The sequence below is a fragment of the Rhinoderma darwinii genome, unplaced genomic scaffold (genome assembly GCF_050947455.1).
Source record: "Rhinoderma darwinii isolate aRhiDar2 unplaced genomic scaffold, aRhiDar2.hap1 Scaffold_604, whole genome shotgun sequence".
Taxonomy (NCBI): Eukaryota; Metazoa; Chordata; class Amphibia; order Anura; family Rhinodermatidae; genus Rhinoderma; species Rhinoderma darwinii.
In genome coordinates, this window is record NW_027464159.1 from 89,349 (window position 1) to 106,964 (window position 17,616).

The 17,616-nt window shown below is 44.8% G+C and overlaps 1 protein-coding gene across 1 annotated transcript; it reads left to right on the forward strand.

Annotated features, from left to right (window-relative positions):
* The first annotated feature begins 1,903 nt into the window (after window positions 1-1,903).
* On the forward strand, window positions 1,904-4,734 carry LOC142725447 (erythroblast NAD(P)(+)--arginine ADP-ribosyltransferase-like). Its single transcript, XM_075848990.1, has 4 exons — window positions 1,904-1,933; window positions 3,001-3,745; window positions 3,855-3,893; window positions 4,606-4,734. The coding sequence occupies exons 1-4, from the start codon at window positions 1,904-1,906 to the stop codon at window positions 4,701-4,703; spliced, it is 912 nt and encodes a 303-aa protein (XP_075705105.1). The 3' UTR covers window positions 4,704-4,734.
* The last annotated feature ends 12,882 nt before the right edge of the window (window positions 4,735-17,616 follow it).

The following is a 17,616-nucleotide window of genomic DNA, read 5'->3' on the forward strand; positions in this document are numbered from 1 at the left end:
CGTTTTACCCATCAACAAAATCAAAATAAAATTACCTTCTTGGATTTAGATCTGACAGGAGAGCCAGGCAATATCATACAAATACAAACCCACCGTAAAACAACCAGTGGCAACACAATACTACATGCTGATAGCAACCATCTAAAACAAACGATTAAATCAATTCCAGTAGGAGAAATGATCCGTGCTAAAAGAAACTGCACCTCTCATACCCAATATATTGAGGAGAAAAAACAAATCAAGAGTAGACTTCAAGAAAGAGGATACCCAAAATGGTCTCTTGAACGGGCAGACAATATCACATCAAAAATTGATAGGAACAAATTACTCACTCAAACCAAAAAACACGCTGAAATGGAACCAAATAAACCTACTCTCGTGCTTCAACAAAGCAACCAATTTCATCAAATTAAAAAAATTGTCAATAACTATCTACCTATATTAATGGAAGACGATACTTTAAGATCAATATTAAAAGATGGATGTAAAATAGTAGCCCGCAAAGCTCCATCAATAGGTAGTGCTTTATCACCATCAGCCTTTCAACCTATAGAACCAATGACCACATGGTTGGAAAACAAAGGATCATATAAGTGTGGTCAACACCCGTGTAAAATATGTTCACACACTTATGTCACAAAAATTTTCTCAAACTCCAATAATTCTGAAACTTTCTCTATACAAAGTTACATCAATTGTAACTCAGAACTAGTAGTATACATCATCGAATGCACAGAATGTAACTTAAAGTATATAGGCTGCACAAGCCGCAAACTAAAAACCCGTATTCTTGAACATTTAAGTTACATAAGAAACTCTAACATCCAAAATATATCAAATGCGGCAAGACACTTCATACTCCATCATAAAAGAACAATAAATTCATTCCGATGCTACGCAATCGAAAAAATTCATAAATCCAAAAGAGGTGGAAATAGAAAAGAAAAAATGCTACAAAGAGAAGCATTTTGGATCTTTCGTTTAAAAACCAGAATACCAGAAGGTCTTAATCTAAAAAGAGAGATCATGCATTATTATTAACTACACCGGCCTGCAAGAAAAAGAAACAATTTCAGACTTAAAATACTGTCCATTGTATATGGACAATTCCATATCTACTACAATATACCATTATAATTGTTATGACAAATTGCCATATTCATTTGTCTTTTGTCACAAAAGAACGTTCTATAATGAAAAATTAAAAAATACAAGCAGAATACAAACTGTACTTATCAAGCAAAAATATATCACTACCCTAAAATTTCTAATTTAATACGATTTTAACCAGCTATATGTTTCTCCCCGGACACATAAGCTTTTTAACAGCCTAACTATGAATCTTTATTAATTCATCTTCACCACATTTTTGTGAAGTAAAAACCCAGTTCTTCTTTTTCCACATCTCTCACTTAACCACCATTCACACACAAGTCTGACTCAATGCGTTATAAACTCCAACAATGCGTTTTTAGACTATGGCTCTCTTATACATCTGCCAATCCTAGAATGTTAACACACTTTATGGACACACACATGTCACAAATGTTTTTACAGACATATAAACTATTCAAAAGTTACTTACCATTCCCGGATCACTCAGCTTATTAGCTCAGGAACCGGTTAATGTGGAAGGCGGATCTAAGATTGCGGTCCAACATCAGGCATTCCTGAAACGCAATTAACTAATTAAATATACACCTGTGGTCAAACACATTTAAACCCAACACACACAGTCAGACCTTCTATCCTAGCCATGAATAAGGACGGAGACACCGTCTGAAACGCGTAGGCTACCTACCATTACTTCTATCATTGCGAGACATTATACATGCTATCGAACCTCTTATTTTTTAAACAAGAACAATTAAAACTTGGAAAAAGATTCCTTTTATTTTCACGAATGCTGGATCCAACCTTCCTTCTCTTCTCAGTATTATAGTAGTTAGATTCTTGTATATAGGGGGCAGTATTATAGTAGTTGTATTCTTGTATATAGGAGCAGTATTATAGTAGTTATATTCTTGTATATAGGGGGCAGTATTATAGTAGTTATATTCTTGTATATAGGGGGCAGTATTATAGTAGTTGTATTCTTGTATATAGGAGCAGTATTATAGTAGTTATATTCTTGTATATAGGAGCAGTATTATAGTAGTTATATTCTTGTATATAGGGGGCAGTATTATAGTAGTTATATTCCTGTATATAGGAGCAGTATTATAGTGTTATATTCTTGTATATAGGAGCAGTATTATAGTAGTTATATTCTTGTATATAGGAGCAGTATTATAGTAGTTATATTATTGTATATAGGGGCAGTATTATAGTAGTTATATTCTTGTATATAGGAGCAGTATTATAGTAGTTATATTCTTGTATATAGGAGGAAGTATTATAGTAGTTATATTCTTGTATATAGAGGCAGTATTATAGTAGTTATATTCTTGTATATAGGGAGCAGTATTATAGTAGTTAGATTCTTGTATATAGGAGGCAGTATTATAGTAGTTATATTCTTGTATATAGGAGGCAGTATTATAGTAGTTAGATTCTTGTATATAGGGGTCAGTATTATAGTAGTTATATTCTTGTATATAGGAGCAGCATTATAGTAATTATACTCTTGTATATAGGAGCAGTATTATAGTAGTTATATTCTTGTATATAGAGGCAGTATTATAGTAGTTATATTCTTGTATATAGGGAGCAGTATTATAGTAGTTATATTCTTGTATAGAGGAGGCAGTATTATAGTAGTTAGATTCTTGTATATAGGGGTCAGTATTATAGTAGTTATATTCTTGTATATAGGAGCAGCATTATAGTAATTATACTCTTGTACATAGTACATAGAGCGTGCCTCTGTAATAGTTATACTTTTGGGCGTATATGGAAAAAGTGTAAATCATTATCCAGTCATGGTGCAGTATTATGGATTGTTATTTTCTGAGTAAATGATATAGAGATAATGATGATACTGTCTTTATATCTTTGCAGGTTGACAGTTGCAGGGTCTTCAGAAGAGATGTCTTTTTCAGCAAGGAATCCCTTCTTGATATGGCTCCTACGTCGTTCGATGACCAGTACAGAGGATGTAGTGATGTGATGGAGGAGGAGATTCCTCAACTATTCAAAATGGAGTATTCTACAAATAAGGAGTTTGCGCACGGTTGGGACACTGCTACCTTTAAATGGCAAGAGGAGAAGAAGAGATATTTAAGTTTGCCAAAGTATTTCAAGGATGAATACGCCATTGCTCTGTTGGCTTACACCATTAATGGTCCTCTGCACAAGGTCTTCAATGAAGCTGTGAGAGAGGCCGGTCAGTCCAAGCAGTATTACCTGAGTAATTTCAAGTTTAAGGTCCTTCACTACTATCTGACCAGAGCTCTTCAGGTCTTGGATGCAGTAGAGACCCCGGCATGTCACACGGTATTTAGAGGAATAAGAGGGATAAAGTTTAAGTCTGAATACCGGAAACCCATCCGTTTTGGACAGTTTACTTCTTCTTCCATGAACGACCAGAATGCTTTGCAGTTTGGAGAAGACACTTTCTTCAGTATCCATACTTGCTATGGTGTTAACATTAAGAACTTCTCATTCTTCCCGGGAGAGGACGAGGTGCTTATTCCACCCTTCGAAAAATTCAAGGTGACCAATTTTACCAGGGAAAGGGACCGAAACATCATAACTCTGCAGTCTCTGGAGAAGTCCAGTGTTTACAACTGTGAACTTGTGAAAAGTAAGTGTCCCGTCCATCTGGTCATGATATACCGCCCTATGCCTTCTATTAGTGACGTGTGCTCCAGTATAAGGTACTAATAGTAATGGTATTCTTCCTTTTCACACAGACAGAAGATGTAAATCTACCTGGTGTCCTTTCAATTCAGGTAATCCCCAGACCTAGACGTCCTCATCCCCACTCCCGACACTCACTACTTGTCTTAGAACTGGTTTGGTCCATACAGGGTCCAGAAAATGTCATGGTTATTGCAGAAACTTTCGCTGCTTAGACATGAACTGGTCCTGACATCTGACACCCACTCCCAGCTACTGGAAAAAAATGAAGCCATTGAGGACCAGACTTCGGGATTTTTGCAGGGTCTTCCCGTGCTGTGCCATCTACTATATTACAAAGTATTTACTCCATTAACCTTTTCCAGGGCATTTCTACTACTTTAATACCACTCACATTAATAGTATTAGTCAGGGATGTATCTACAGGGAGAGCAGAAGCTATTGATTCCAGGCCTCGGGGCCTGAGGAGGTGCAAAAGGTCCCTCTGCCCCATGAGGAGATTAAAACGACAAATAGTAGTAGGTTGGGGGCCCTTTTAAAGATTGTTCATTGGGGTTAGGGGCCTCAAATTACTCCTCTGGTAGAAGTAGAAGTACCATGCCAACAGTAAATTTTGTTATTTTGGCAGTAGTAATGGGAAGGCCCCGGGACATGTCACGAGTTGACCACAGACCTCTGTCTAATAAGTTATTAGACACTACCTCATGAGCAGTGAACTTCTGAATGTAAGTCCTGTGGTAGCTGATCCTTCACATCCCCTTCTATAGGGTAAGAGGTCCACATTGTTTTGTTTTATCTCAACAGCTTCCAGCATTTGGATCATGGTCAATTCCCGGGAGATACTTCTGATCAGTGGGCTGTTTCTTCTAACACAAATATTGGGACACGTCTTCTACCCGTGACACAATGACTTGGACATATCATCTACTTGTAACACAGGGAAGAAGATTCAGCGCCTACTTGACACACAATCACTTTGCAGAGGAATAAGACTTTTATTCTTCCCAGAATTGGACGCGTCTTCTCAAGAGATCTTGGGGCAAGTCTTCTTCTTGTGATACTGGGTGACAATTAATCATGACACAATCCTTGCAATGCCTCTTACTCAATCTCATCTGTTAATATGATTTCTTGTCTTCACTCAATTCTCCATCCTTGTTGAGCGATTACTGCCATATGTTCTCTACTTATCAGCCGACTTGACAAGTCTTCTTTGCATGACCCAACGTCTGGAAATATCTAGAACTGGTCCCCACTTATGCTACAGTAACTGGTCCCCCACTCATGCTACCGTTACTAGAACCACTTCAGACATTGGGCATGTTGTTCCCCCAGGAGATTTGCGGGTGTTAGAGGTGTCTAGTAGGAAGAAGTAATGAGTAGAAGTAGTGGCTTATTCCTTCCCATTGACATAAACATGCAAGCCAAGCGTGGAGATTTATGGTGGAGTTGGGTGAAATATTTCATGTGACCGATAGCTAGTGGATGTGTATAATGGCTTTACATGACTTATCTCATGACTTTGTGTCTAAAATTAGCAGGACAATTCTTCTGCTTGTGACATAACCCCATATCTACGTCTTCTACTCATGAGTTCTTCCATCTGTGACTTCTGTTGGAGACTCGACCCTCTGATAAGCTTAGTGTTAGTAATGCAATAATGGAAATAGATCTTTAGCTTGGATTCCTAATGTAGGGTCTCTGTAGAACTGCGCTACTCGTCCCTGTTTCATTCTGTAACATGAAGAGACGAGTAATCACCATGATAGCGGCTTCTAAAATCTGAAGAGTCAATATTCTACTACTCAGGGTCAGTTACTGGTGACTGGGGCTCAGATCTCCGCTACCCAGACTCTGGGAGGGGGGGGGGGGGGGATTACATGACTTATCCAGAATTTTGAGCTGTGCTTTAGAATTAGAATTCATCCCGACATTTCTACAAACGTCATAGTTAGATATTATATATTATCATAATGAGTGTGATACATATTGACATTTATAATCAGTGTGACACATATTGACATTTATAATCAGTGTGATACATATTGACATTTATATCGCAGGTTGATTGCTACTTATACCTGAATTGAGTGTTTTTACTGTGTAATTACTCCGGCGGGTGGAGACCCCGTGCTGTGCCATAACATACTCATTATTACATAAACATGATTTGCATTTTATTCCTTTCATTGTCACTTGGTCTCGTGCATAACGCTATACCCAGAGGTCTTACCTCAATTCTTCAATGGGTCAAAGTCTTCCACCAACCTGACCCATCAAGCGTTGGATTGTCTGGGAGTCTCCATTGTAGGCGACGGTTCATCTCCTGCATTCACGGCAGCAAGAAAGTCTCCCACAAAGACAACATTAGGACGAGCGTGCTAGTATTTCTCCTATTGACTTTCATGAATATGTATGAAGCGAACTACAGGTAGCAGAATGTTATTTATTTCTTTGGCTGTGGAAGCGAAACACTTTTCTAGTATAATAGTTTACTGGGGGCACTGGCCTGACACTGATTATGGGGGAGCACTGTCTCCTGGTTTGTTTATGGGTGATCACCCTGCTGGCACTTGTAATGGGGTCACTCTGATGGCATTGGTAAACTGGACCTCTCAGGGAAAATCCAAAAACGGCACACTTATAAAACCCGCCCACAATCACAGACCACACCCCCTATCAACAGCTCATGTGCCTCCTCTAAAGAAAAGCTTTCCAATCTCCTTACACATCTGTTCTAGAAAATACGTGGATTCCCCATAAAATAAGAATTCTGGAGCATCTTTTCTCAGAACTCTGTGTTCCTCTGTTATTCCTCCTGTAAATGTACACATAACATTTCCACTGGGTGTTACCATTACCCTTGTCGATGTGATGTGTCCCTACACACTCAGGTATTGTTCAATCAGTGCTAGCAGTGACAGATTGTGTAGAGGCACTTCCTATTGACAAGGGGAGCTCCGAGTCGCTGCAGAGCCCGAGCCTAATGGTATTACACAGTTTAATATTCTGTTTTCCCTTGTAATAAGAAGCTCTGACTAAGGCGGAGTCCCCAATCTGTCCAATCAATGATGAACTACACTGCTCAATGGCCCCAAAGTGCAAAGCAGGAGCTGTAAAGAGTCCCTCTGACCAGACATGGGAGCGGAGTTTGTCATGTGACCATTCTCAGCTTTGTGATACCTGTTTCCAAACCCTGACTGGAAATTTGGGGGAACCTTACATGGAGCCACCACCACTGACATGCAGCTTGATAAATTCTCAGTCTATAGATGCAGCATTTTCTCTTTTATTTATTGCATCCGGTCGATGTCGTATTTCATACAAATAATATAAAAAAGATTTGGCAATTACATCTGGAACCTGAGTTCTCATCACCTGCAACAGCCAATGTCAGCAGTGCCCACATTGTACATAGTCCTGAGTCCGGCACTGGACGTCTCATCGTTATACACTACTGGGGTCCTCATGGAGCTTCCACACTTCAGTATCATCCACATTGTGAGGTCAGGTCTCCTCACACGGACAGCTGGAGGTTCTGAGCTGCGTTCTGTAATCTCCCGAATATTGTCATGAGGCTGAGAGCAGTGACAATAGCGATGGCGGCCGCACTGGAACACTAGAACAAAACCAGCAGAGAACAGGTTAATGTGTTGTGAATTTTATAGGGTTCGGGGGTGGTCAGGGTTGATGGGACGGTCTAGTCAATATGTTGTGATGGGATCTGGTTGTAGCTCTAGTTTCTTAAACCGGCCAGAAAAATAGGATGGTTCTCCCTCCACCTCCCCATGAACATGTAGTCATGTAGTCAGCTCCGCCCAGAATGCATATTTATTCAATAGGAGAGAGGGCGACACTTCTTGACCCTTTAGGACAAAGAATGGGGCATAGTGAAATCCAGCAGGACTGATTCTCGTTTGCCACAAGATTTTCCATTGACGATCAGTCTGGAGGCCTTCAAGCAGGGGTGAAGACGAGGGAATGTAATGGGGTCATAACCTCCCCAGTATGCTCGCTCTCCTCCATGGGCTGTTGTACATTAGATAGTCTGTATGTAACGCTGTCTGCTATCTGCCGGTGAGGAGAGGACTTTACATGGGAGATATTCACCTCTCACCAGGAGATAGCAGACAGCATGACATACAGACTGCAAACAGGTCGTAGGGGGAGAGCTCCGGGGTCTCCACATCACTGCAGGCTGGAGCAATCCTGTTGTTAGAGTAATTCGTATAAATAAAATAACTGTTATTGTAATTCATATAAATATTATCAAAATAACTGCATTATATTGTTTGTGATATGTTTTTAATCTTTTCTTAATTTAATATATTCCCTATCATCTAAGATAGGGTAAAGATGACTTCCAAACTGATGAGTACCAGGATTCATACTAGGAAGAAAGTCATTAGCTTATATGGAAATATTTTTGGGTGTATGCCTATGTAGCGTCCATGGCCACGGGCTGTCGGGTTTACTCACCCCCCGACACCCGCAGCCATGGATCAGTGAGCGCTGGCTCGCATCTCCTTCCTAGGAGACGCCAGTGCTCAAATCCGGTCCGCTGTGTCCCATAGGGTGAGCGCGCACGCTCGTGCCCGCACATGTGAAACAATCATAATCATCAACTACACATGATTCCTGGACTATAAGAAGGGCCCTGCCCTTCTGATCCTTGCCTGAACGTCGTTAGTGTATCCCAAGTCTGTCTTGCTAATGGTCCCTTAGTGTTTTCCCGTTCCAGTTGTTACCCGTGCCCTGTTACCCGTATCCTGTATCCCATGCTGTGTTCTTGTTCCTGTGCCTACTAGTGTTGGAGTCTTGTCTTACTGCACCTGCTGTGGTCTGCCACGTCCAGCGTCTTCTGCCACATCTTGTACTGTCCGCCACGTCTGGCGCAACCTGCTGCACCCACCTCCATCCGTGCTGAAGCCACAGCCACTGTCTGGACTAGTTCAGGTACCCGTGTGTAACGAACTGCTATAGACTTTCATGTAGACTGTGACCTGGTCAGTGGCCTCTCCTCTACGGCGGAGCGGCCTAGTGGGTCCACATACCCTGTGACCGTAACTGTACGCTCAGGCCATGGAACCCGCTAGCCAGCCCAAGACCACAGTCCAGAAAATACACTCGGAGATGCCTGACCTACGCACACGTCAGGATCAACTCCTTGAGGCTTTGAATTCTATCCTGGTCGTCTGGATCTACTCACTGTTCCACTTCCTCCTGAAGCTGTTGCTGTGCCACTGCTCGGTGCTTCTCCTGTTTCTTCCGAATCCACAGTTCCTCTGCCTCTTCCTCCTCATTATGACAGTGATCCCAGAGCATGTAGAAGATTTATTAACCAATGCACGGTACATTTTAGGCTACGGGCTCATCTCTTCCTCTCCGAGTAGGCCAAAGTAGCGTTTATCATCTCCCTACTCGCTGGCAAGGCCCTCGCATGGGCGAACCCAATCTTGGAGCAACAAGGACCTGTATCCTCGGACCTAGCCTTGTTCCTGCAGTCCTTTCGTGCCGTGTTCGAGGAGCCGGGCCGAACATCCTCTGCCGCAGCCATTCTGTTGACCCTCAAGTAAGAAGGTTCCACAGTAGGGGAGTATGCTATCTCCTTCCGTACCCTGGCAGCCGAGCTGGAATGGAACAATGAGGCACTGGTGGCGACCTTCTGGCAGGGACTGTCCTCTTACATCAAGGACGAACTCGCGGCCCGCGACCTTCCTTCTACCTTGGACGCCCTCATCCTGTTAGGCACTCGGGTTGACATGAGAATCCAGGAGTGCACTCAAGAGGTTCGACAGGAGAACCGGGTCCACAGACCAGCACTCTCGGGCCAGAGACCACTATTGCCTTCCCCTACTGCGCTACCTGAAGAACCCATGCAGGTAGACAGAGTCCGGTTGTCTGAACAGGAGAAGCAGCGCAGATGCTCCTCTGGACTATGTATGTATTCTGGCCTTAAGGGTCATTTTGTGCGCCAATGCCCACAGAAACCGGGAAACTCCAGTACCTAGGGTTGGTTGGAGAGGTGACTCTGGATGGGACGTCTTCAAACGTTAAAACCTCTTCCAAATTATCGATTCCTGTGGCCATCGTCTCCGGAGAGACGTCACATCCCTCCTCCAGCAGGATCTAGTGGATCATTTACGTCTACCCACAGTCTGTCTGGAGAGACCCCTGGCTGCTGCCTCTGTGAATGGTTTACCATTGCCCGATCCGATTATGCTCATCACGGAGCCGTTGACACTACGGGTCGGAGCTCTTCACTCTGAGCAGATCTCCTTCCTTGTACTACCTAAGACTATCAATCCTATTCTGCTGGGTCTGCCATGGCTTCGCCTACACGCCCCGGCTCTTGAATGGAGTTCTGGAGAAGTTCTTCAATGGGGTTCCAGATGCCATAGCCATTGCCTGTCACAAGTCCATCCTGTTGTGCCCCCTCTGCCTCAGACACTCTCCGATCTACCATCTCAGTGTGACAGTTTTACGGATGTCTTCAGCAAGCGAGAGGCTGAGACGTTGCCTCCTCATCGGAATTATGACTGTCCCATTGAACTGGTTCCTAATGCTTCTCTTCCCCGTGGACGGGTATATACTCCCTCCTTGCCAGAGACTTTATCTATGTCAGCCTATATCAAGGAGAATTTGGAGAGGGGTTTATACGAAAATCTTCCTCCCTGGCTGGGGCCGGCTTCTTTTCGTTAAGAAGAGAGATGGATCTCTTCGACCCTGCATTGACTACCGTGGTCTCAACCAGATCACGGTCAAGAACAAATACCCGTTGCCACTTATATCCGAGCTGTTTGACCGTATATGAGGAGCCAGAATTTTTTCAAAATTAGATTTGTGTGGGGCTTATAATTTGTTTCGAATCTGTCAAGGGGACGAGTGGAAGGCGGCGTTCAACACTTGAGACGGGCACTATGAATACCTGGTGATGTCCTTCGGACTGTGTAACGCTCCTGCAATATTTCAGGAATTTGTTAATGATATCTTTCGAGATCTCCTCTAGGTCTGTGTTGTACTTTATCTCGATGATATTTTGATTTTATCCCCAGATCCGACGACTCATCGGAGGCATGTCCGTCAGGTTCTACTACGATTAAGGGAGAATCATTAGTTACGCCAAGCTGGAGAAGTGAGTCTTTGAGAAGAGATCTCTGCCCTTCCTGGGCTACGTCATCTCAGATCAAGGTCTTAAGATGAATCCTGAGAAACTAAAGTCTGTCCTGGAATGGCCACGTCCTCAAGGCTTAAGGGCCATACAACGGTTCCTGGGATTCGCAAATTTCTACCGGCAGTTTTTTTCAAACTTCTCATCTCTGATGCCTCCCGTCTCTACCTTTACCAAGAAAGGTTTGAACGCCAAGGTGTGGACTCCAGAGGCAGAGTCCGCATTTATTAGCCTCAAGAAAACCTTCACTTCAGCCTCGATCCTCCATCATCCTGACGTATCTCGGCAGTTCTCACTGGAAGTGGACGCTTCCTCTGTTGGTGCAGGTGCACTTCTGTTCCAGAGGAGCTCCAAAGGAAAGGCAGTAGTATGTGGCTACTACTCAATACTTTTTTCTTCTTCTGAACGCAATTACACTATTGGAGATCGGGAGCTACTGGCCATCAAATTGGCTCTGGAGGAGTGGAGACATCTTCTAGAGGGCGCTGCTCACCCCATCCTGATCTTCACCGACCACAAGAACCTCACCTACCTTCAGTCCGCTTAACGACTAAATCCCCGTCAAGCCAGGTGGTCGCTGTTCTTCACCCCATTTGTGAGCCACTACCGTCCCGCTGACAAGAATGTGAGGGCCGATGCCCTGTCCAGATCATTTGAGACGGATGACACGGTGGAGTCCCTTCAGACTATCATAGACCCGTCCTCCATTGTCATTGCTAATCCTTTGCAGGTTAGAGACATCCCACCGGGGGGAGAACTTTTGTTTGGTTGGCAGACAGGAGAAGAATTCTCCGCTGGGGACACAGTTCTAAACTAGCTGGGCATGCTGGTGTCCGTAAAACCCGAGACCTGATTGCTCGTCACTTCTGGTGGCCCACGCTATCTAAATATGTTCTGGACTTTGTCTCTTCTTGCACGGTGTGTGCTTCTAACCAGGTTACTCACTCCAAGCCGGCCTGCTTCAACCTCTGCCTGTACCCAATGTCCCCTGGCAGCACATTGTGATGCACTTTGTCACAGATCTTCCCCCCTCAGCAGGATGCAACACTGTCTGGGTGGTGGTGGACCGGTTCTCGAAGACGATAAGCGCGGCATAAGCGGAACCGCGGAGTACTGCTCGAACTGTATGCCCAGCGGGGCGGGAGCCGCAGAGTACTGCTCGAACTGTATGCCCAGCGGGGCCGGAGCCGCGGAGTACTGCTCAAACTGTATGCCCAGCGGGGCGGGAGCCACGCAGTACTGCTCGAACTGTATGCCCAGCGGGGCGGAAGCCGCGAAGTACTGCTTCAACTGTATGCCCAGCGGGGCGGGAGCCGTGGAGTACTGCTCGAACTGTATGTCCAGCGGGGCGGGAGCCGCGGAGTACTGCTCGAACTGTATGCCCAGTGGGGCGGGAGCCGCGGAGTACTGCTCGAACTGTATGCCCAGCGGGGCGGAAGCCGCGGAGTACTGCTCGAACTGTATGCCCAGCGTGGCGGGAGCCGCGGAGTACTGCTCGAACTGTATGCCCAGCGGGGCGGGAGCCGCGGAGTACTGCTTGAACTGTATGCCCAGTGGGGTGGGAGCCGGGGAGTACTGCTCGAACTGTATTCCCAGCGGGGCGGGAGCCGCAGAGTACTGCTCGAACTGTATGCCCAGTGGGGTGGGAGCCGCGGAGTACTGCTCGAACTGTATGCCCAGCGGGGCGGGAGCCGCGGATTACTGCTCGAACTGTATGCCCAGCCGCAGACAGACACTTCTTTGACGCGGGCGTCTTTTTTACGTGCCGTCTTCTGACAGCGGCGCGTAAACAAAATGACCGTCCGCACAGAACATCGTAAAACCCATTCAAATTAATGGGCAGATGTTTGACGACGCTATCGAGCCAAATTTTCGGACATAAATCGATGCGGAAAACGCCAGAATTACGTCCGTAAATAAGCCGTGTGAACATACCCTAAACATTGAATCAACTGTCTGCAACATTCTTGTACCTGTATAAAGGGGGCTGCAATTTCTCCTGATGTGGACTATTGAGTTGCAAACCAGACTTGATTAAGTTGGCCACGTGCGGCTGTGGTCCCCCCCCATGCACCCTCTAACAACCTCAGTGCTCCTGCTCTCATTAAGAAGTTTTTCTCTCGCTCTGGTCCCAAGAGGAGGGGGCGTAAGACGGGGGGATAATATAACGTCTATGGCCACGGGCCGGGTTACTCACCTCCCGACACCCGCAGTCTTGGATCAGTGAGCACTGGCTCGCATCTCCTTCCTAGGAGACGCCAGCGTTCACGTCCGCTCCGGTCCGCTGTGTCCCGTAGGGTCTTAAAGGGCCAGCGCGCGCAAATGTGAAACAATCATTATCATCAACTACACATGATTCCTGGTCTATAAGAAGGGCCCTGTCCTTCTGATCCTTGCCTGAGCGTTGTTAGTGTATCCCAAGTCTGTCTTGCAAATGGTCCCTTAGTGTTTTCCCTTTCCAGTTGTTACCCGTGCCTTGTTACCCGTTACCTGTATCCCGTGCTGTGTTCTCGTTTCTGAGCCTCTAAGGCTGGGTTCACACGACCTATTTTCAGGCGTAAACGAGGCGTATTATGCATCGATTTACGCCTGAAAATACGGGTCCAATACGTCGGCAAACATCTGCCCATTCATTTGAATGGGTTTGCCGATGTACTGTGCCGACGACCTGTCATTTACGCGTAAAATGACTGCCCCGTCAAAGAAGTGCAGGACACGGGCACTGGGCAGAATGTCAGGGGCCTATCTTTTGGCCCCTGAACATGTGATCGCTGTGACAACCAATCACAGCGATCACATGCATTTGTACGTATAATACAGTGTGCACACAGCCCTGTGCCCACGCTGTTACCAACAGCTCTGGGCACTGGGCAGAGTATCAGGGACCAATCTGATGGTCCCTGAACATGTGGTCGCTGTGAAAACCTATCACAGCGACCACATTTGTTTTATTTTGATATTTCTGGCAGCAAATCTCCTGCCTCTTTTCTTCTCCTCAAACAATTGCTGCCAGAAGATTACAAGATTACAGTTACAAAAAACATACAGTTAGGCCTCATGCACACAACCGTAAAAACACCCGTTATTGCGGGTCGTAATTACGACCCGCAATAGCGGGCCCATAGACTTCTGTTAGCCACGGGTACCTTCCCGTTTTCTCACGGGAAGGTGCCCGTGCCGTTAAAAAAATAGAACATGTTCTATTTTTTCATTTTACGGGCCGTGCTGCTATGCTTTATAATGGGAGCACGGCTCGCAAAAGCGGCCGGCTGCCCGTGCCCGGCCGTGCTCGTAATTACGAGTCGTAATTACGAGCACGGTCGTGTGCATGAGGCCTTACACTATAAAACATTCTCCGTATAGATAGATTTCTATCTATCTATACAATCTATCTATACATCTTTTATTCTATTAGAATAGGCAGGTAGGGAGTATATAATATATATAGCAATAGCGGTTTATTTTCTTGTTAGCGGTAGTGTATATATATATATATACCAGTTTGTGTGTTTTATAAAAAAATGTTTAAAAAAAAATTAAAAGTTTGTGTAGTTAGTGTTAGTGACGTTATGGCGAGGAAGTTGTTTAGCGCCGAGGAGGGATACGCCATGCTGTGGTCTGAGTCGGAGACCGCATCAGAGATGGCGTCAGAGATGGAACCTGTTTTGGGCGGTGATGATGATCGCGTCACTTCAGGGGACGTTGTCCCTGACGCAGTTGAAACTGCAGAACATGACAGCGCAGGGCCAAGTAGCGCTGTAGCATGGGACAGCCTGCTCCCTCCAGTCCAGGCTCTTGTATGGGCACCTGCCCCATCTTTTGGGCCTAGAATCCACGGATTTACTGCCACTCCTGGCATAACCGTGGACAATACAAATTTTGTCCAAATGGATTACTTCCATTTATTTATTCCCGACGACCTCCTAAATATCATTGTCCTCAAAACAAATTTATATGCCGCTCAGTATATAAGGCAGAAACCTTCATCCACCCATGGCAGGGATTGGACGCCCACCAATTTGCAGGAATTTAAAAAAAAATTGGGGCTCACCCTAAATATGGGTATTGTCAAAAAGCCCTCCGTTAGGTCTTACTGGTCAACAAGACCCACCCAAGCCACCCCAGTGTATTCTGCAGTAATGCCCAGGTCTCGTTATGAGACAATAATGAGGTTCCTCCACTTCAATGACAACGCACAGGCCCCCCCAAGTACCGATGCAAACCGGGATCGGTTGTTCAAAATAAGACCGCTAATAAATTCCCTGAATAATTTATTTCTGCAACTCTACACCCCTGAGCAGAATGTAAGTGTGGACGAATCCCTCCTCAACTTTCATGGCAGACTTCGCTCTCGCCAATATCTACCTTCCAAAAGGGCAAGATCTTCTTTCTGCCCAGGATGCCGAGACTGCCCTCGTTGAATGGGCTCTGATGCCTTGTGGGGCACATAGTCCTTGGGACTTGTAGGCTTCTTGTATGGTGGTTTTTACCCATCTCGCTAGAGAGCCTTTTGAGGCTTTCTTTCCTCTATTCTTTCCCCCAAACAGGACAAATAGATTTTTATCTCGTCTCCAGGAGGAGGTTCTATCCAGATACTGAAGAATTGTTCGCCTGACATCCAGGCAATGGAATTTTTCTTCTTGTTGGTTTTTTGGATCTGGATAAAAGGAAGGTAGAATTATTTCTGGTTCTCGATGGAAAGCGGTAGATACCTTTGGAATAAAGGAGGGATCCAGCTTTAGGATGATCTTATCCTCTTGTACTTTTAGGTACGGTTCTATGACTGACAGAGATTGGATTTCTCCAATCCTTCTTGCTGAAGTAATAGCGACTAAGAATGCAGCTTTTAGAGTTAAAAAGTGCATATTAATTGTGTCGAGCGGCTTGCAAAGAGTCGTTAACACCACATTCAAATCCCAGGTAGGAACTGATTTCTTTAGGGAAGGTTTCAGTTTAGAGACCGCTTGAGTGAATCTTCTGATCCACCGATGTTCAGCCAGGGGAGTGTTAAAAAAATTACCTAAGGCTGAAACCTGTACTTTTAAGGTACTAGGACTAAGCCCTTTTTTGAATCCCGATTGTAAGAAATCTAGGATTTTCGCGCGATGTTGGGAGAAAAGGGGTCTGGTCCTGGGTCTCCATACCAGGAACAGAATTTCTTCCAAATCTTTTGATATATTTTTGAGGTAACTTCTTTATGACTTGATAAGATAGTTGAAATGACCTCGTCTGACAGACCGTGGTTCCTCAAGATCTGCCTTTCAGGATCCAGGCTGACAACTTCAGAGTTTCTATTCCCTGAAAGAATAAGGGACCCTGGGAGAGAAGATTCTCCCTGACTGGGAGCATTATAGGGTCTTCCAACGCTAGGTATTTTACGATTGGAAACCAACTTCTTTTTGGCCAATAGGGAAGAATAATGATGAGCTTTGTCAAATCTTCCTGGATTTTTCTTAATACCATTGGTATTAGAGGAAACGGAGGAAAGGCATAGGCCAGATCAATGCCCCAGGGTTGGGACAATGCATCTACTCCCAATGGGTTGTCTCTGAGATTTAGGGAGAAGAATGTCTCTACTTGGGAGTTTTTCCTTGTGGCAAACAGGTCTATTTGTGGATAACCCCATCTTCGGGTTAAGGACAGAAAGACTTCCCTGTTTAGGGACTATTCTCCAGGGACTCCCTTGTCTATGTTGTTTGTGCAGAGCCACCACAGGAGGGATGATTTCACGGTCTCGGAAATTAGAATTCTTGAATTCAGGGAGTTCTGTTTTCGATCCCACTGGGACAAGATCAGATTCTGTAAGGGTCTGGAGTGAAATTGGCTCCATGGAATAGATTGGATGCAAGACGTCATCATTCCCAACATCCGCATACATTCCCTTATGGAACAGGCGTCTTTCCCCCAGAATTTCCTTACTTCTGCCAGTAGGAGTATTTGTTTCTCTCTTGGGAGGAAGGAATGTTGAAGGGAGGAGTCCAGCAGTACTCCTAAGAAGACCTTCTGTTTGTGGGGAGGAAGACTCGACTTCTGAAAGTTGATTATCCATCCCAATTCCTGTAGTAGGGAAAGAACCTGTGACCGATGACTATCTAAGATAGACGGAGTGTCTGCCGTCAACAAGAAGTCGTCTAGATATGGGATAATTACTATGCCCTGACTTCTTACGAATGCCATGATCTCTGCCATAATTTTTGTAAAAATTCTGGGGGCGGAGGAAATGCCGAAAGGGAGGCAGGCAAACTGGAAGTGGAGAATGGAAGGACCGTCCTGAATTGCGAATCTGAGGAATCTCTGGTAAGCGGGGTGGATAGGAACGTGATAATACGCATCCTTTAAATCGATCGTGCACATTGATGACTCTTCCCTTATTAGAGGAATAGTCGATCTGATAGACTCCATCTTGAATTTTCGATATTTCACCCACTTGTTTAGGACCTTCAGGTTGATTATTGTCCTGTAGGAACCGTTTGGTTTTTTGACTAAGAAGATTTTTGAATAGTGGCCTTTGAATTTTTCGTTGTGGGGAACTGGAGAAATGGCCCTCAATTTGAGTAGTTTCTGGACGTCCCGGATAAGGATCTGATGAAGGTCTTTTGCTTGGTACTGGGTTATTAGAAATTTCTCTGGAGGAAAATTCTATT

Bases quoted from the DNA above. Each gene is read 5' to 3' on its own strand.
- LOC142725447 (XM_075848990.1), top strand. From the start codon at position 1,904: ATGCTGGATCCAACCTTCCTTCTCTTCTCA. The intron at 3,746-3,854 runs GTAAGTGTCCCG...CTTTTCACACAG, and splicing joins CAACTGTGAACTTGTGAAAA to ACAGAAGATGTAAATCTACC. The intron at 3,894-4,605 runs GTAATCCCCAGA...TTATCTCAACAG, and splicing joins CTGGTGTCCTTTCAATTCAG to CTTCCAGCATTTGGATCATG.